This window comes from Ranitomeya variabilis, chromosome 5 (genome assembly GCF_051348905.1).
Source record: "Ranitomeya variabilis isolate aRanVar5 chromosome 5, aRanVar5.hap1, whole genome shotgun sequence".
Taxonomy (NCBI): Eukaryota; Metazoa; Chordata; class Amphibia; order Anura; family Dendrobatidae; genus Ranitomeya; species Ranitomeya variabilis.
In genome coordinates this window covers 376,874,462-376,895,777 of record NC_135236.1, presented here as the reverse complement: position 1 = coordinate 376,895,777, position 21,316 = coordinate 376,874,462, and the positions used below count along the sequence as shown (strand labels likewise).

General features: G+C 42.5%; 1 protein-coding gene across 1 annotated transcript in view; it reads left to right on the top strand.

Annotated features, from left to right (window-relative positions):
* Positions 1-21,316, top strand: part of CPED1 (cadherin like and PC-esterase domain containing 1) — a 644,735-nt gene that overhangs the window by 264,144 nt on the left and 359,275 nt on the right. Inside the window, exon 7 of the mRNA XM_077264976.1 lies at positions 21,039-21,181. Coding sequence (XP_077121091.1) covers positions 21,039-21,181 — 143 coding nt within the window. The remainder of the gene's footprint in view (positions 1-21,038; positions 21,182-21,316) is intronic.

Genomic DNA, 21,316 nt, shown 5'->3' with positions numbered 1-21,316 from the left:
TCTCCACATTTTGAGACCTATAATTTTTCCATATTTTGGTCTACAGAGTCATGTGAGGTCTCGTTTTTTGCGAGACGAGTTGATGTTTTTATTGGTAACATTTTTGGACACGTGACAGTTTTTCATCTCTGTTTATTCCGATTTTTGTGAGGCAGAATGACCAAAAACCAGCTATTCATGAATTTCTTTGGGGGGGGCGTTTATACCATTCCACGTTTGGTAAAATTGATAAAGCATCTTTATTCTTCGGGTCAGTACGATTACAGCGATACCTCATTTATATTTTTTTATGTTTTGGCGCTTTTATGCGATAAAAACTATTTCATAGAAAAAATAATTATTTTGGCATCACTTTATTCTGAGGACTATAACTTTTTTATTTTTTCTTTGATGATTCTGTGTGGCTACTCGTTTTTTGCGGGACAAGATGACGTTTTCAGCGGTACCATGGTTATTTATATCCGTCTTTTTGATCTCGTGTTATTCCACTTTTTGTTCGGCGGTATGATAATAAAGCGTTGTTTTTTGCCTCTTTTTTTTTTTTTTTCCTACGGTGTTCACTGAAGGGGTTAACTAGTGGGACAGTTTTATAGGCTGGGTCGTTACGGACGCGGCGATACTAAATATGTGTATTTTTATTGTTTTTTTTTATTTAGATAAAGAAATGTATTTATGGGAATAATATTTTTATTTTTTTTTACACATGTGGAAATTTTTTTTTTACATTTTTACTTTGTCCCAGGGGGGGACATCACAGATCGCTGATCTGAAAGTTTGCATAGCACTCTGTCAGATCAGCGATCTGACTTACAGGGCTGCAGGCTTACCAAGCGCTTGCACTGAGCAGGCACTTGGTAAGCCACTCCCTGCAGGACCCGGATGCAGCCCCGCGGCCATTTTGGATCCGGGGACTGCAGGGAGAGGAGGTTAGAGACGCTGGGAGCAACGCGATCACATCGCATTGTTCCAAGGGTCTCAGGGAAACACGCAGGGAGCCCCCTCCCTGCGCGATGCTTCCCTATACCGCCGGAACACTGCGATCATGTTTGATTGCAGTGTGCCGGGGGTTAATGTGCCGGGGGCAGTCCGTGACCGCTCCTGGCACATAGTGCCGGATGTCAGCTGCGATAGTCAGCTGACACCCGGCCACGATCGGCCACGCTCCCCCCGTGAGCGCGGCCGATCGCATATGACGTACTATCCCGTCGGTGGGAATTAAGGCCCACCCCACCTCGACGGGATAGTACGTCATATGGGATTAAGGGGTTAATGCAATGTCGCGGCGGCAAAAAAGGTAATTTTGACGTTTTGATTTTTTTTCTCGCTACGCCGTTTAGTGATTAGGTTAATCCTTTTTTTATTGATCGGGCGATTCTGAATGCGGCAATACCAAATATGTGTAGTTTTGATTTTTTAAATTGTTTTATTTTGATAGGAGCGAAACGGGGGTGATTTGAAGTTTTATATATATATATATATATATATATATATATATATATTTTTTTTATATTTTTAAACACATTTTTTTTTTGCCATGCTTCAATAGCCTCCATAGGAGGCTAGAAGCATGCACTACACGATCGCCTCTGCTACATAGAGGTGAAGCACAGATCACCTCTATGTAGCAGAAATGCAGCATTACTTTGAGCACCGACCACAGGGTGGCGCTTACAGCAATCTGCCATCAACAACCATAGAGGTCTCAAGGAGACCTCAGGTTGATATGGCAATGCACCGCTGACCCCCAATCATGTGACGGGGTCAGCGGTGTGCGCGCTTCCGGCCGCGCGGCCGGCGGAGCTTGTTAAATGCCGCTGTCAGAGTTTTACAGCGGCATTTAACTAGTTAATGTTAATAGTTTAAGTTATATAAAAATAAAGATTATTATTATTATTATTTATTATTATTAATGGGCTCGGGTGGATCGCGATTCTGCTCGCGCCCATTGTGGCCACATGTCAGCTGTTGATAATAGCTGACATGTCGCATCTTTGAGGTGGGCTCACCACCGAAGCCCACCTCAAAGTGGGGAAGTCTGCCCACTGACGTACTATCCCGTCAGCTGGCAGAAAGGGGTTAAAATGCTAGGTTTTTGTCTTGTAAAGAAATCGGACCAAGAAGAATCATTTCAGAACTCTTTTCACTAGTGATGAGCGAGCACTAAAATGCTCAGGTGCTCGTTGCTCGGGTCGAGCAGATTGGAATACTCGAGTACTCGGCCAGAACAACGAGCCCAATGTAAGTCTATGGGAGAGTATTTTTACCGCGATCCCCCCGGGGGTCCTTTTAAGGTCTAAAAAATGTCTGAAAATGATGGAAACACTGCTCAAATGACACAGGGACCTCATGGGGATCACCCCAGAAAGCATTCCTGACTCCTAGTTCACAGCTTTAATCATTTTTTTTCCGAGATTCATGCCATTTTTCCCGGTGCCACAAAAGACACATTAAAACGAAACCAAAACCGGTTTTGCTTGGAAATATGTCAAGGTACATGCTTTACAGGTTAATGACTTGCCTGTAAGGCCAAATATTTCACCCCAGACTGAAAATTTCCTCCCCCACTTAGGCTTAGTTCAGATGCAGCGTTTTTGAAATGTTTTTCAACTTTAACATTGCTTTTAACCACTACAAATGCATTCACTGGGAAATGTCATTGTAACATTTAACAACCCTAGCTGGCCATGTGGTGTGTGACACATAAGCAGACCCATCTTGTTTCATTCATGAAGGAGGGACTCTTAAAGTCACAGAGCCTATTTTTACTGGTGCATCAGGCTGCATTAATCTTCTTAAAGGGCTATTATGAAACAGTGGGTCTCCTAAGCTGTTGTAACCTATGCTGTGAGTGGATGGGCTGCCAGGAATTACGACGCACCACAAAACTCCTGTCATAAGATGTCCAGGGGGGACTCCTGAAAGAGTTTTGCATTGAATTCAAGGCCTGCCCTGCTACCAATTCATATGCACCCCAATAAGTATGAACCCACATACTGGATGGGCCCATGAAAATCCACTTCACAATATGCATTTTGTACTCCCGTACTCCTTTGTTTTTACACAATGGCAGCAAGGCCAGCCCTGCTGGAAAGTCAGTCATATGCACCCCATTAGGCCTTGGAACCCACATACTGGATGGGCCCATGAAAATCCACTTCACAATATGCATTTTGTACTCCCGTACTCCTTTGTTTTTACACAATGGCAGCAAGGCCAGCCCTGCTGGAAAGTCAGTCATATGCACCGCATTAGGCCTTGGAACCCACATACTGGATGGGCCCAGGAAAATCCACTCGTATTTTTTAATGGTATGATGGTTCCCTCTTTGCACAATTATTTACAGGAGAATTTGGCAATTTTATTTGCCATGTTTTTAACACTAATGTTCAGATACAGCTTTAAAAAGGCTAATACTTGCAATACAATGCAATTTTATTGCAAACTACAAAATTCAAGGAATAGTAGTATGATTGAATAGTGTGAGTGCGTACACTTTTGTATATGTTAACATACACAGGTTAATAAGTACATATAAGGATTAAATAAATATAGTGATTACGTATATATGAAGATTAACTACATACAGTATAGTTAGATTATCACCAAGAGGCTTTTAAACATCATCCATCTGGAATATCAGAGAAGTAACACCAAGACAGAGAACCCCTGGGAGATTACCTACACTGCAAGGGCATCCCCAATTATGCAGGTATCAGCACACTGTAGATGTACAGGTACCCCAGTTTTGGCATCTGTCTTATTCATGTTTCTCTGGTCTTATATAGTGATTTACACTATGTAGTAACTCTAGTTTCACCCAGACCTTCAAGTGGCCACTTTTCAAGGTTGGATGAAACTGAGATATGGAGTCATCAGACGAGGGACCATAAACCCCTAGAAAATAAAAGCCACAAGGATTTAGATCAAACCACCACCAGCATAGTAAGCCCAATGTAGTGGAGCGGGTGACTGAGACTTGTAATGCAGTGCATAAGCTGACAAACAATTCCCCAATGGGGGTACCTTTTCTTAAAATAGACTAGTGCCATCGCAGGTACCTTTCCCAAACTTCACTGGCCTATAACAGTACTGAGCACGTTCACCCTGTGATCTAGTGGCAGTTAAACGAGAGACATTGCAGGAGACAGAGTTAAGAATTAGGCCCAATGTAGAGGTGTGTGTCTCTGAAACTTGTAATGCAGTGCATGAGCTGCCAAACAATTCCCCAAATGGGGGTACCTCTTTTAAAAATAGACAAGTGCCATCACAGCCCCCTTGCCAAAAATTCACCTGCCTATAACAGTACTGAGCACATTCACCCTGGTCATCTGGTGGCAGTTAAAGGACACATTGCAGGAGACAGACTTAAGAAGTAGGTCCTTTCTTTACACATTAAAATAGTGCCATCACAGCCCCCTTGCCCAAAATGCACCATGCAGAGCACGTTCACCCTGGTGATCTAGTAGCATTAGTCATGTTTCTCTGGTCTTATATAGTGATTTACACTATGTAGTAACTCTAGTTTCACCCAGACCTTCAAGTGGCCACTGTTCAAAGTTGGATGAAAATGAGATATCATGGAGTCATCAGACGAGGGGCCATAAACCCCTAGAAAATAAAAGCCACAAGGATTTAGATCAACTACCACCGGCATAGTTTCAGTAAACCTTAATGTTTTACAATGACAAACAGCAAACATATAGAGGCTTAGAACTGTTTGTGAAGTGAAAAAACAAACATTTATCAAGATTGTGTCACTATGAGCATTGTCTGTCACATCTGTGAATGTTTTACAAGAAATGCAGCTATGTGATTATCTGAATGCATTGGGTATACAGTATTTAAATCTTGGTTGCAAATCGCCATTTGTATATTCGCCATTTGTACATTTGAGGTAGCCAAAGTTATGGTTCTCAAGGAGAGAAACTAATATAGTGGACAAAGCTATATTTTTAATGAACTACTGAGCCAAACTAATAGCATTGCTTTATCAAATTTATATGAAGTGTATTGTGTCCAAAGTGAGCAACCAGGCAACACAAAAAGGAGCTTTTTAAGGGAGCTCTTTAAGGTACACAAATGTTATGAAGTCTTTGTCAACAATGATGTGGTTTCACCAATGTGGTTTACCTTTTTTAAAAATATACTAGTGCCATCGTAGGCCCCTTGCCCAAAATTCACCGGCCTATAACAGTACAAAGCACGTTCACCCTGGTGATCTAGTGGCAGTTAAACAAGAGACATTGCAGGAGATAGAGTTAAGGAGTACATGGCCTTGCGAAAGTATTTGGCCCCCTTGAACTTTTCTACCTTTTCCCACATATCATGCTTTAATCATAAAGATACCAAATGTAAATTTTTGGTGAAGAATCAACAACAAGTGGAACACAATTGTGAAGTTGAACAAAATTTATTGGTTATTTTAAATTTTTGTGTAAATTAAAAAACTGAAAAGTGGGGCGTGCAATATTATTCGGCTCCTTTAACTTAATACTTTGTTGCGCCACTTTCTGCTGTGATTACAGCTGCAAGTAGCTTGCGGTATGTGTCTATCAGTTTTGTACATCGAGAGACTGAAATTCTTGCCCATTCTTCTTTTGCAAACAGTTCGAGCTCAGTGAGGTTTGATGGAGATCGTTTGTGAACAGCAGTTTTCAGCTCTTTCCACAGATTTTCGATTGGATTGAGGTCAGGACTTTGACTTGGCCATTCTAACACCTGGATAGGTTTATTTGTGAACCATTCCATTGTAGATTTTGCTTTATGTTTGGGATCATTGTCTTGTTGGAAGACAAATCTCCATCCCAGTCTCAGGTCTTTTGCAGACTCCAACAGGTTTTCTTCAAGAATGGTCCTGTATTTGGCTCCATCCATCTTCCCATCAATTTTAACCATATTCCCTGTCCCTGCTGAAGAAAAGCAGGCCCAAACTATGATGCTGCCCCCACCATGTTTGACAGTGGGGAAGGTGTGTTCAGGGGGATGAGCTGTGTTGCCTTTACGCCAAACATATTGTTTGGCATTGTTGCCAAAAAGTTTGTTTTTGGTTTCATCTGACCAGAGCACCTTCTTCCGCATGTTTGGTGTGTCTCCCAGGTGGCTTGTTGCAAACTTTAAACAACACTTTATATGGATAGCTTTGAGAAATGGCATTCTACTTGCCACTCTTCCATTAAGGCCAGATTTGTGCAGTATATGACTGATTGTTTTCCAATGGACAGACTGACCCACCTCAGCTGTAGATCTCTGCAGTTCATCCAGAGTGATCATGGGCCTCTTGGCTGCATCTCTGATCAGTCTTCTCCTTGTTTGAGATGAAAGTTTAGAGGGACAGCCGGGTCTTGGTAGATTTGCAGTGGTATGATACTCCTTCCATTTCAATATGATCGCTTGCACAGTGCTGCTTGGGATGTTTAACGTTTTGGAAATCATTTTGCTTCCAAATCCAGCTTTAAGCTTCTCCACAACAGTATCACAGACCTGCCTGTTGTGTTCCTTGGTCTTCATGATGCTCTCTGTGCTTCAAACAGAACCCTGAGAATATCACAGAGCAGGTGCATTTATACGGAGACTTGATTACACACAGGTGGATTATATTTATCATCATTAGGCATTTAGGGCAACATTGGATCATTCAGAGATCCACAATGAACTTCGGGAATGAGTTTGCTGCACTGAAAGAAAAGGGGCCGAATAATATTGCACGCCCCACTTTTCAGTTTTTTAATTTCCACAAAAATTTAAAATAACCAATAAATTTCGTTCAATTTCACAATTGTGTTCCACTTGTTGTTGATTCTTCACCAAAAATTTACATTTGGTATCTTTATGTTTGAAGCATGATATGTAGGAAAAGGTTGAAAAGTTCAAGGGTGCCGAATACTTTCGCAAGGCACTGTAAGCACAATGTAGTGGTGCGGGTCACTGAGACTTGTAATGCAGTGCATGAGCTGACAAACAGTTCCCCAATGGGGGTACCTTTTTAAAAAATAGACTAGTGCCATCGCAGGTCCCTTGCCCAAACTTCACCGGCCTATAACAGTACTGAGCACGTTCACCCTGTGATCTAGTGGCAGTTAAATAAGAGACATTGCAGGAGACAGAGTTAAGAATTAGGCCCAATGTAGTGGTGTGTGTCTCTGAAACTTGTAATACAGTGCATGAGCTGCCAAACAATTCCACAATGTGGGGTCCTTTCTTTACACATTAAAATAGTGCCATTACAGCCCCCTTGCCCAAAATGCACCGTACAGAGCACGTTCACCCTGGTGATCTAGTGGCAGGTAAAGGACACCATGCAGGAGACAGAGTTAAGAAGTAGGCCCAATGTAGTGGTGTGTGTCTCTGAAACTTGTAATGCAGTCCATGAGCTGCCAAACAAATCCCCAATGGGGGTACCTTTTTAAAAATAGACTAGTGCCATCACAGCCCCCTTGCCCAAAATGCACCATACAGAGCACGTCCACCCTGGTGATCTAGTGGCAGGTGAAGGACACACTGCAGGAGACAGAGTTAAGAAGTAGGCCCAATGTAATGTAATGGCCAATTCCCCAATATGGGGTCCTTTCTTTACACATTAAAATAGAGCCATCACAGCCCCCTTGCCCAAAATGCACCGTACAAAGCACGTCCACCCTGGTTATCTAGTGGCAGGTAAAGGACACAATGCAGGAGACAGAGTTAAGAAGTAGTAGGCCCAATGTAGTGGTGTGTGTCTCTGAGACTTGTAATGCAGTGCTTAAGCTGCCAAACAATTCCCCAATGGGGGTACCTTTTTTAAAAATAGAGTAATGCCATCGCAGGCCCCTTGCCCAAACTTCACCGGCCTATAACAGTACAAAGCACATTCACCCTGGTCATCTAGTGGTTCTGGATGATGAGGATGAGGATAAGGAGCAGGATAACAACAAACAGACCAAATGTGGAACCGTATACCCATGTGTGGTTGTGAAGAGGTGCATGAGAATACACCTCCTCAAAAGAGAGAATGTATTTGAGGTTATGTTTCGCTGTTTTCATTTGGTGGTGTACAGAACTCTTTCCCAATCCAGCCCTTGTTCATTTTTATAAGAGTCAGCCTATCAGCATTTTCAGTTGACAGGTGGATGTGCTTATCTGTTATAATTCCACCAGCGGCACTAAAAACCCGCTATGACAGAACGCTAGTAGCAGGGCAGGCCAGGACCTCCAAGGCTTAGAGAGCCAGTTCATGCCACGTGTCCAGCTTGGATACCCAATAATTAAAAGGCACAGAGGAATCACGGAGGACATTTGTACGATTTGCAAACATTGCACTTCTTGTGACAGCACCCCTTGCCTCTGTGCCATCACGATGGAAGGGTCTGAGAAAACTGTCCCAGAACTTTGCCATTGTTCCCCTGCCTGAGCTGGATTGCACATCTCTCTCTCTTGCTTGGACTCCTTGATTGTACAACCAACTCTGATGTCTGCTGTCAGTGTTCTCACATGGGAATTTTCAAAGTAATTCTGCTACAAGGGCCCTCTGGTACCGACTGGGTCCCGGCTTCCACTATGTTAACCCAGTGTGCCGTCAGTGAGATGTGCCATCCCTGCCCACAAGCACTTGTCTACATGTCCGTGGTTAGGTGGACTTTCCCTGTAACAGCATTGTTAAGGGCACGGGTAATGTTGTGGGACACATGCTGGTGTAATGCCGATACGGCACACCGGGAGAAATAGTGGCGACTGGGGACCGAGTACCTTGGGATGGCCACCGCTATCAGGTTGCGGAAAGCTTCCGTCTCAACAAGCCTAAGAGGCAGCATTTCTAGCGCAAGCAGAAGAGAAATATTAGAATTTAGGACTGTGGCCTGAGGGGCGTTGGCGGGGTATTTCTGCTTGAGTTCCAAAGACTGGGTTATAGACAACTGAAGCCTGTGTGCTGGGACAAGGATGTGGACGGGCTTGATGATGGTGCTGCTTGACTGTGGGCCACAACAGGTGCAGGACTAGAGGCATCTTCACATGCACAGTGTACTGGGGATTGGCTTCTACACAAAACAGTGGAAGAAGCAGTGGTGTGACCTGCAGGCCGTGGTCCTGGAGCCTGGGGTTCGGCCCTCAAAGTCGGGTGCTTTGCTGCCATGTGCTTAATCATGCTGGTGGTGGTCAGGCTGGCTGTTTGTTACCCCTGCTGATGCGGGCATGGCAGGTGCTGCAAATGGCCTGTTTGGGGTTATCGGCAGAGTCTTTAAAAAATAACAAGACTCCGGAAGATCTAACAGTTGGAATGGCAACTTCACTCATGTTGGTGTTACTGGGAACAGATGCACGCCTTCTGTCTGTAGCCACCACACTGCTTCTTCCTGCCTGTTGTGGTGATATGCCTACTTCCCCATTTGTGCTGCTGCCCTCGCTCTGCATGTCCTCCTGTCAGGTTGGGTCAGTCACTATGTTATCCACCACCTCGTCTTCCACATCCGCACCCTGCTCCTCCTCCTGACTTTCTGGCAATTGTGTCTCATCATCGTCCACCTCTTCAGACACTTTCCCACCATTGCCATAGCGTGACCGGGGCTGGTCAAAGCTTTGGGCATCTGTACATGCAATCTCATCTGTCCCCACTTCAAGTTGACTGGCCTAGAGTTCAGAATCTTGAAATGGAAAACTGAACAGCTCTTCAGAGTGTCCAAGTGTGGGATCAGTTGTCTCAGGGCACTCGGCATGGTGGGAGGAAGTAGGATCAGGGTGAGCAATATCCGGGCCACACTCACGGCTACTCAGACTTGACCGTGTGTAAGACATGGTGGTGGCTAAGTAACTGGAAGCATTATCCGCTATCCAACCAACAACCATTTCACACTGCTCTGGCTTCAATAGTGGTGTGCTGCGGTCCCCTAGAAACTGGGACAAGAAGGTCAAGCGAGAAGATGTGGGTCTTTGTTGTTGCCCACTTTCATCTTGGCCACGGCCTCGTCCTCTGCATGCACCATCTTCATCACGTCCACTTCCCCATCCCTTGCCCCTTGCCTTGCCCATTTTAAATGGACTACTGCACTATTTCAAATGCGTAACACAAATATATTTATTAGTAGTAAAATAATATCTGATCAGTTGTACAGAATTAGAGTATCAGAAGAAAAAAAAAGGGTCCACCGGCCTACAATGCCCAAACTTAGAGCACGCAGATATATTAGGGCTGTCACTGAAATACCACACTGGAAAATATGTGGCCTTTTTTTTATATGCAAAATAGTGTTGTATAGAATTAGAGTAACAGACAGCAAAAAAAGTGGTACACCAGCCTACAATGCCCAAACTTGGAGCACGCAAATATATGAGGGCTGTCACTGAAATACCACACTGGCAAATATGTGGCCTTTTTATTTATATGCAAAATAGTGCTGTAAAGAATTAGAGTATCAGACAGCAAAAAAAGGGGTCCACCGGCCTACAATGCCCAAACTTGGAGCACGCAGATATATGAGAGCTGTCACGGAAATACCACACTGGCAAAAATGTGGCCTGTTTTTTTTTTAAATGCAAAATAGTGCTGTATAGAATTAGAGTTACAGACAGCAAAAAAGTGGTACACCGGCCTACAATGACCAAACTTGGAGCACGCAGATACATGAGGGCTGTCACGGAAATACCACGCTGGCAAATATGTGGCCTTTTTTTTAAAATGCAAAATAGTGCTGTATAGAATTAGAGTAACAGACAGCAAAAAAAGTGGTACACGGAAAGCAATGACCAAACTTGGAGCACGCAGATATATGAGGGCTGTCACTGAAATACCACACTGTCAAATATGAGGCCTTTTTTTTAAATGCAAAATAGTGCTGTATAGAATTAGAGTTACAGACAGCAAAAAAGTGGTACACCGGCCTACAATGACCAAACTTGGAGCACGCAGATACATGAGGGCTGTCACGGAAATACCACGCTGGCAAATATGTGGCCTTTTTTTTAAAATGCAAAATAGTGCTGTATAGAATTAGAGTAACAGACAGCAAAAAAAGTGGTACACCAGCCTACAATGCCCAGACTTGTAGCACGCAAATATATGAGGGCTGTCACTGAAATACCACACTGGCAAATATGTGGCCTTTTTATTTATATGCAAAATAGTGCTGTAAAGAATTAGAGTATCAGACAGCAAAAAAAGTGGTACACCGGCCTACAATGACCAAACTTGGAGCACGCAGATATATGAGGGCTGTCACTGAAATACCACACTGGCAAATATGTGGCCTTTTTTTATATGCAAAATACTGCTGTATAGAATTAGAGTATCAGACAGCAAAAAAAAGGGGTCCACCGGCCTACAATGCCCCAACTTGGAGCATGCAGATATATGAGGTCTGTCACTGAAATACCACACTGGCAAATATGTGGCCTTTTTATAATTTTGGAAGCTAAATAGTGCTGTATAGAATTAGAGTATCAGACAGCAAAAAAAGGGGTCCACCGGCCTACAATGACCAAACTTAGAGCACGCAGATATATGAGAGCTGTCACGGAAATACCACACTGGCAAAAATGTGGCCTGTTTTTTTTAAAAAGCAAAATAGTGCTGTATAGAATTATAGTAACAGACAGCAAAAAAAGTGGTACACGGAAAGCAATGACCAAACTTGGAGCACGCAGATATATGAGGGCTGTCACTGAAATACCACACTGTCAAATATGAGGCCTTTTTTTTAAATGCAAAATAGTGCTGTATAGAATTAGAGTAACAGACAGCAAAAAAGTGGTACACCGGCCTACAATGACCAAACTTGGAGCACGCAGATACATGAGGGCTTTCACGGAAATACCACGCTGGCAAATATGTGGCCTTTTTTTTAAAATGCAAAATAGTGCTGTATAGAATTAGAGTAACAGACAGCAAAAAAAGTGGTACACTGGCCTACAATGACCAAACTTGGAGCACGCAGATATATGAGGGCTGTCACGGAAATACCACACTGGCAAAAATGTGGCCTGTTTTTTTTTTAAATGCAAAATAGTGCTGTATAGAATTAGAGTATCAGACAGCAAAAAAAGAGGTACACCAGCCTACAATGCACAAACTTGGAGCACGCAGATATATGAGGGCTGCAACGGAAATCCCACACTAGCAAAAATGTGGCCTGTTTTTTATTTTAAAATGCAAAATAGTGCTGTATAAAATTAGAGTAACAGACAGCAAAAAAAGTTGTACACCGGCCTACAATGTCAAAACTTGGAGCACACAGATACTGTATATGAGGGCTGTCACGGAAATACCACACTGGCAAATATGTGGCCTCTTTGTAATTTTGGAAGCTAAATAGTGCTGTATAGAATTAGAGTATCAGACAGCAAAAAAAGGGGTCCACCGGCCTACAATGCCCAAAGTTGGAGCACGCAGATATATGAGGGCTGTCACGGAAATACCACACTGGCAAATATGTGGCCTTTTTTTAAAATGCAAAATAGTGCTGTATAGAATTAGAGTAACAGACAGCAAAAAAGTGGTACACCGGCCTACAATGACCAAACTTGGAGCACGCAGATATATGAGGGCTGTCACGGAAATACCACACTGGCAAATATGTGGCCTTTTTTTAAAATGCAAAATAGTGCTGTATAGAATTATAGTAACAGACAGCAAAAAAAGTGGTACACTGGCCTACAATGACCAAACTTGGAGCACACAGATATATGAGGGCTGTCACGGAAATACCACACTGGCAAATATATGGCCTTTTTGTAATTTTGGAAGCTAAATAGTGCTGTATAGAATTAGAGTCTCAGACAGCAAAAAAAGGGGTCCACTGGCCTACAATGCCCAAAGTTGGAGCACGCAGAAATGAGGCCTTTTTCGGTGAATTTAAAACACACAAAAAAAAGTGGCACAAGGCTAGTGCACACAACTATGCTACGTATGCCTGACAAACTATGATTTTTCAACAGGCCTCAGTCTGACAGAACAGACTGTGTATGTTTGCTTTTTGGGGGTGAATTTTTGGAAGAAAAAAAAATCCAACTAGGTAAATAGTAAAGAAGCTGCAGCAGCAGACAGTTATGGAGCTTTTGGAGGGATGCAGTGGGAGCAATGGATGCACATACAGTGCCTGCAGCCCTTGCACTGATGTGGATATGCTGTGCCCTGCCTGCCTAGTGCTGCAATATAGGGACCCACGAATTAGCCCTAAAGAGGATTTTTGGTTACTGAGGAGTTGTGAATTTAAGAATTGCAGACCTACACTAACGCTAAAAACCATGATTCTGACCCTATCTCTGCACCAGCTCTCCCTACTCTCTCTGAATCAGGAACAGAATGCGGCGAGCAGGGCGACGCCAGGTCTCTTATACTCAGGATGATGCTGTGCGGGCAAGCCAATCACTGCACGACCACAACAAAGACGGCTGCGGCGTTTCATGGCCTGGCAGACAATCCCTGCACCGTGATTGGGTCTCTAAAGTCCGCCAAAAACGCTGGGTGGAGACACCAGTTACCGCCGAATAATCCCGGAAATGCTTGCTGCTCGCCGAGTACACCGAGCATAGTGATATTCGGGCGAGTAATGAGTAGTGGCGAGCACATTCGCTCATCACTACTTTTCACCTGTCACCCAAAATCTGTATAATTCAATAGAAAAATAAACTAAAATCTTTTCGGATTGAAAAATAAAAATAAAAAATAATGAATAATAATAAAAAATAAAATAATTTGATTGCATAAGTATGCACATTCTTAACCCCTTTACCCCCAAGGGTGGTTTGCACGTTAATGACCGGGCCAATTTTTACAATTCTGACCACTGTCCCTTTATGAGGTTATAACTCTGGAACGCTTCAAAGGATATCGGTGATTCTGACATTGTTTTCTCATGACATATTGTAATTCATGATAGTGGTAAAATTTCTTCGATATAACTTGTGTTTATTTGTGAAAAAATGGAAATTTGGCGAAAATTTTGAAAATTTCGCAATTTTCCAACTTTGAATTTTTAAGCCCTTAAATCACAGAGATATGTCATGCAAAATACTTAATATGTAACATTTCCCACATGTCTACTTTACATCAGCACAATTTTGGAACCAAAATTTTTTTTTGTTAGGGAGTTATAAGGGTTAAAATTTGACCAGAAATTTATCATTTTTACAACACAATTTTTTGTGTTGTAAAAATTTGTGTTCAAATGAGATGTGAGGGACCACATCTCATTTGAAGTCATTTTGAGGGGTCTATATGATAGAAAATACCCAAGTGTGACACCATTCTAAAAACTGTACCCCTCAAGGTGCTCAAAACCACATTCAAAAAGTTTATTAACCCTTCAGGTATTTCACAGGAATTTTTGGAATGTTTAAATAAAAATGAACATTTAACTTTTTTTCACACAAAATTTATTTCAGCTCCAATTTGTTTTATTTTACCAAGGAAAACAGGAGAAAATGGACCACAAAAGTTGTTGTCCAATTTGTCCTGAGTACGCTGATACCCCATATGTGGGGGTAAACCATTGTTTGGGCGCATGGCAGAGCTTGGAAGGGAAGGAGCGCCATTTGACTTTTCAATGCAAAATTGACTGGAATTGAGATGGGACGCCATGTTGCGTTTGGAGAGCCACTGCTGTGCCTAAACATTGAAACCCCCAACAAGTGACACCATTTTGGAAAGTAGACCCCTTAAGGAACTTATCTAGATGTGTGGTGATCACTTTGACCCAACAAGTGCTTCACAGAAGTTTATAATGCAGAGTCGTAAAAATAAAAAATCATATTTTTTCACAAAAATGATCTTTTCGCCCCAAATTTTTTATTTTCCCAAGGGTAAGTGAAGAAATTAGACCACAAAAGTTGTTGTGCAATTTGTCCTGAGTACGACGATACCCCATATGTGGGGGTAAACCGCTGTTTGGGCGCATAGCAGAGCTCGGAAGGGAAGGAGCGCCATTTTACTTTTCAATGCAAAATTGACTGGAATTAAGATGGGACGCCATGTTGCGTTTGGAGAGCCACTGATGTGCCTAAACATTGAAACCCCCCACAAGTGACACCATTTTGGAAAGTAGACCCCTTAAGTAACTTATCTAAATGTGTGGTGAGCACTTTGACCCAACAAGTGCTTCACAGAAGTTTATAATGCAGAGCCGTAAAAATAAAAATCATATTTTTTCACAAAAATGATCTTTTCACCCCCAATTTTTTATTTTCCTAAGGGTAAGAGAAGAAATTGGACCCCAAAAGTTGTTGTGCAATTTGTCCTGAGTACGCTGATACCTCATATGTGGGGGTAAACGACTGTTTGAGCACATGGCAGAGCTCGGAAGGGAAGGAGCGCCGTTGGACTTTTCAATGCAAAATTGACTGGAATTGAGATGGGACACCATGTCGCGTTTGGAGAGCCACTGATGTGCCTAAACATTAAAACCCCCCACAAGTGACACCATTTTGGAAAGAAGACCCCCTATGGAACTTATCTAGATGTGTTTTGAGAGCTTTGAACTCCCAAGTGTTTCAGTACAGCTTATAATGCAGAGCCGTGAAAATAATTTTTTTTTTTCACAAAAATTACTTTTTAGCCCCCAGTTTTGTATTTTCACAAGGGTAACAGGAAAATTGGACCCCAATTGTTGTTGTCCAATTTGTCCTGAGTACGCTGATACCCCATATGTGGGGGGGAACCACTGTTTGGGTGCATGGCAGAGCTCGGAAGGGAAGGAGCGCCATTTGGAATGCAGACTTAGATGGATTGGTCTGCAGGCGTCACATTGCATTTGAAGAGCTCCTGATGTACCCAAACAGTAGAAACCCCCCACAAGTGACCCCATATTGGAAACTAGACCTCCCAAGGAACTTATCTAGATATGTTGTGAGAACTTTGAACCCCCAAGTGTTTCACTACAGTTTACAACGCAGAGCCGTGAAAATAAAAAATATTTTTTTCCCACAAAAATGATTTTTAGCCCCCCAAATTTTTATTTTCCCAAGGATAACAAGAGAACTTGGACCCCAACAGTTGTCCAATTTGTCCCGAGTACGCTGATACCCCATATGTTGGGGTAAACCCTTGTGTGGGCGCACGGGAGAGCTCAGAAGGGAAGGAGCACTGTTTAACTTTTTCAAGGCAGAATTGGCTGGAATTGAGATCGGACGCCATGTCGTGTTTGGAGAGCCCCTGATGTGCCTGAACAGTGGAAACTCCCCAATTCTACCTGAAACCCTAATCCAAACACACCCCTAACCCTAATCCCAATGGTAACCCTAACCACACCCCTAACCCTGACACACCCCTAACTCTAATCCCAACCCTAATCCCAACCGTAAATGTAATCCAATCCCTAACTTTAGCCCCAACCCTAACCCTAACTTTAGCCCCAACCCTAACCCTAACTTTAGCCCCAACCCTAACCCTAACTTTAGCCCCAACCCTAACCCTAACTTTAGCTCCAACCCTAGCCCCAACCCTGAACCCTAGCCCTAACCCTAGCTCTAACCCTAACCCTAGCCCTAACCCTAGCCCTAACCCTAGCCCTAACCCTAACCCTAGCCCTAATGGGAAAATGGAATAAATACATTTTTTTATTTTATTATTTTTCACTAAGTAAGGGGGTGATGAAGGGGGGTTTGATTTACTTTTATAGCATTTTTTATAGCGCATTTTTATGATTGGCAGCTGTCACACACTAAAAGACGCTTTTTATAGCAAAAAAGATTTTGCGTCTCCACATTTTTCCATATTTTGGTCCACAGAGTCATGTGAGGTCTTGTTTTTTGCGGAACGAGTTGCCGTATTTATTGGTAACATTTTCGGACACGTGACAGTTTTTGATCGCTTTTTATTCTGATTTTTGTGAGGCAGAATGACCAAAAACCAGCTATTCATGAATTTCTTTTGGGGGAGGCGTTCATGCCGTTCCACGTTTGGTAAAATTGATAAAGCAGTTTTATTTTTCGGGTCAGTTCGATTACAGTGATACCTCATTTATATCATTTTTTTATGTTTTGGCGCTTTTATATGATAAAAGCTATTTTATAGAAAAAATAATTATTTTGGCATCGCTTTATTCTGAGGACTATAACTTTTTTATTTTTTTGCTTATGATGCTGTATGGCAGCTCGTTTTTTGCGAGACAAGATGACGTTTTCAGTGGTACCATGGTTATTTATATCCATCTTTTTGATCACGTGTTATTCCACTTTTTGTTAGGCGGTATGATAATAAAGCATTGTTTTTTGCCTCGTTTTTTTACGGTGTTCACTGAAGGGGTTAACTAGTGGGACAGTTTTATAGGTCGGGTTGTTACGGACGCGGCGATACTAAATGTGTGTACTTTTATTGTTTTGTTTTTTTTTAGATAAAAAAATGTATTTATGGGAACAATATATATATATTTTTTTATTTATTTAGGAATTTTGTTTTTCTTCTTACGCATCTAAATTTTTTTTTACTTATTTACTTTGTCCCAGGGAAGACATCACTGTATAGTGTCAGATCGCTGATCTGACACTTTGCAGAGCAGTGTGTCAGATCAGCTATCTGGCGTGCCCTGCTCCTTGGTTACCAGAGCCTGCTCTGGACCTGGAAGTAGTCCCTGCAGGACCCGGAAGTAGCCCCGCGGCCATTTTGGATCCGGGGCCTGCAGGGACGAGACACTCGGTACAAGGTGAGTACATCGCCTTGTACCGATCGTCTCAGGGAAGCCCGCAGGGAGCCCCCTCCCTGCGCGATGCTTCCCTGTACCGCCGGAGCACTGCGATCAAGTTTGATCACAGTGTACCAGGGGTTAATGTGCCGGGGGCGGTCCGTGACCGCTCCTGGCACATAGTGCCGGATGTCAGCTGCGATAGTCAGCTGACACCCGGTCGCGATCGGCCGCGCTCCCCCCGTGAGTGCGGCCGATCGCTATGACGTACTATCCCGTCGAGGGTCAGATAGGCCCAGGTCACCTCGACGGGATAGTACGTCTAAGGTCAGAGAGGGGTTAAACTAATAATTAAAGCACCCTTTTCATTTATGACAGCATTCAGGCTTTATGGGTAGGAGTCTTTTTGTATGGCACATCTAGAATTTATAATTTTTGCCTACTCTTCCTAGCGGTAGTGCTCCAAATCTTTTAGATTGCAAGGGTATCTTCTGTGACAGCCCTCTTCAGGTCAACCTATAGATTTTCAATTGGATTCTGGCCAGGGCTCTGGCTGGACTACTTCTTTGTTAATTTGGAGGTATGCTTAGTCTCATTGTCATGCTGAAAGGTGAAATTCATCTTTATCTTCAGCTTTTTAGCAGAGGCCAGAAGGTTTTCTTGCAAAATTAGCAGATATTTGTAACTGTTCTTAATTCCCTCCACCTTAACAAAACTCAAGTTCCAGTTGCCACACACAAAGTACAGTATAATGCTGCCTCAACCATGTTTCAATGTGGGTATATTGTTTTGGTGATGCTCAGTGTTGGCTTTGCAACAAACATACCTTTTGGAATGATGTCCAAAAAGTTAAACCTTAGTCTCATCAAGCTATTACATGTTTTACCACATGCTTTTGGCAGACTTGATGTATGTTTTGGCAAAACATAGCTACTCTTGGATGTTTTTCTTTGTAACAAAAGGCTTCCCACAGGCCAGATATATAAAGAATACAGAAAATTGTTGTCACATACATTACATAGCCAATACTTGCCAGAAATTCCTGCAGCTCTTTTAACTTTTCTGTAGGCGCCTTTTGGACAAGTTTCTGTCTTGTTTTTTTCTATCGATTTTTGTGTGATGTATGTACAGTACTAGGTAATGTCACTATTGTGCCAAATTTAAGCCAATTCTTGATGACCATCTTCACAGTGTTTCATGGTATACCTATGCAATATCTTGTAATTTTTTTGTATCCTTATCCTGATTGATAATGAGATCTCGCTGTTTACAGACCATGGCTTTTGCTGTAAAAAAACAACTAAGGAAATATCAGGAAAAGCCTACAAGAACAACAAAACTTTATATTAAGTTAATCAGAATTACTTAATGGAGAAGTAGTTAATTAAGAAATATGGGCAGGACACTGATCTGCATTAGAATCTGCTTCCAGACCTTATTTTATATAAAAGGGGGAGTTACCAGTGTGAGACATGTAACTAACACAGTACAGTAGGACTGAACTTTGTCTCCTTACAAACACATTTTTGTAGCTCTTACAGCTCTGCTGTATTGCAGCAATATTGCAATCCTGTCTGCCTGTGAGATGGAAGCTGAAGCTGAGAGGAACCTGCAGATATGTCAGTTATAATTATAAGCAATAAACAAACACACTGGCGCTAAGATAAACACCCCAAAATGAAGCTGCAGGCACCTGGGCGGACTGTGTGCAAAAACCCTGCCAAACAAGAACTAAAACAGTAAAATAACCGGGATTGGCCCTTGTCTGTGTCCGTCTCACGGACTGGTGATGTCACAGTTTAGCCACGCCCCCTTTTCGCTACGCTACTGTCCGGCGGCGCCATCGGCCGAGGCGGCAAGCCGGGATCTCCAGCGGCGAGCGTGCAGGGGACTATTACACTATGGGAGGACGCTCCCTTTTGAGTTATGCACTGCTGACTCCGCAGCCCTCTCACACTTCGGAGGATACAGTTTTGTGGCAGCTACCTTCTAATCCAGGACATTCGTCAGCTTCCGTCTGTGAGGTAGGACATAGAAATCCACTCACCATACGTCTATAGCCTTCGTGCAGCGCGGCACCTCTTGTTTATTTTACAGTTATAATTATACACAACTCTGTGGTGATATCAGGAGAGCAGAGAGAGGCCATTACATGTATTTCACTGGTAACTCACCCTTTTATTTAAAACAAGCTCTGGAGGCAGATTTTCGTGTAGATCAGTGACCGGCCCGTGTCCTGAACAGCTCATTTACATATAAGAAAAATGTGGATATCTCTGGAGTAAGACATAACATTTCAGAACTCAAGATGTCATTTTATTTACCTTCCTATGACCTGTGTGTCCATATAGACGGATTAATAGGGTTGATCTTACTGACAGATTCCCTTTAATACAAACCTTAAAATGTGACGATACAGGTGAAAATTCTCTTAGTGGGTCATATCTACCTAGTGGTCTCACTGTAGCTGTAGCTCTCTTTTCCCTGCTTCATGTGATCCCCAGTTCCACAAATCCCAAAGAGCACAGCTAGGACTAGCTTGTATGACTGCAGCTTTATATTCTGAACTGAGCTCATACCATTTTTGCTCATCGACCTCCTCATAGCTAATCTCTGCAGCCACACACATTAACTCTATATTGATATACAGTTTAATGAGCACGTAGTTTGTGCTTTTGTTCCCTTTCCTAACTGAGGAAGTATTTTAGAGTATTTCCTTTCATCGGACGCCAGAAGAATGTAAAAATGAATATCTTAACAATTTCAAGTGCTTGACCAATTAATTAAACATTCAGTTCTTTGCCCAGAAGCAAAACAATTATCACTGATCCAAAACAAATGTTAAGAATGTTTATAGTCTTAGATCATAGAAAGGAATAACCGCAGCAGGGTAAAAGGAGCACGAACTCCAAGGAAGCCCGTCAGACGTCGGGCTACCTGCTTTAATGTATGGCTTCCTTTCTTCTTTCCTCCTTATCATGTTTCTCAGCCATGCAGTATTTGGCGTGATCGATCTGTCTTAAGCCGTATCAACTCCTTCAGTGTTGTCATTTCACTGGACTCTACTAGTGTAATTGCCAAAGGATTGCTATGTGGTGATGTAGTTCAGGCCATAGTATAGAATTTCAAGCAAATAACACTGGAAGTGTGGTGGTAATTGTATTGTATCTTGCTGGCGGAGCACTTAAGTGGCAAGTTGTTTTGTAAGTATCATCTTACTGACATTTTCTTGTAATCTGGAGACGGTTGATGACGAGAGGTTTGCAGGGTGTGAATGTGGTAAGTGATCGTGTTGCAGGAGACTCGTCTTCTAAGTACAGGTGCATGTGATTGACAGTTTGCAAGGTGAGAAATGGCAGAAAACTGCATCAATTAATCACGGTAAATATCTTGATTTGAAATCTTCTCCATTTTCTAGTAAAAAAATGTTTGGTATTTATGTTACTCCCATCACAGCTTCACAAGTTTTATCGACATTTCTTCAAGTCAGATTCTCCATTACAAGCATTTAACGCCTTAAAGGAGATGATAAGCAAATTGTTACTTACCTTGGAGGTGATAAGTGAAGCAGCTGCTACAGGACACAGTTCATGGAACAGGTAAATGAAACACAGAAATGTTTGTTTTTTCCCAAGAAACACAGTTCTGTAACACAGTGCAATGTTATGTTTATCTACAAAGTGTAACTGCGATAACATGCAGTATAAGGCCCTGTTCACACAGTGGTTTTGGCA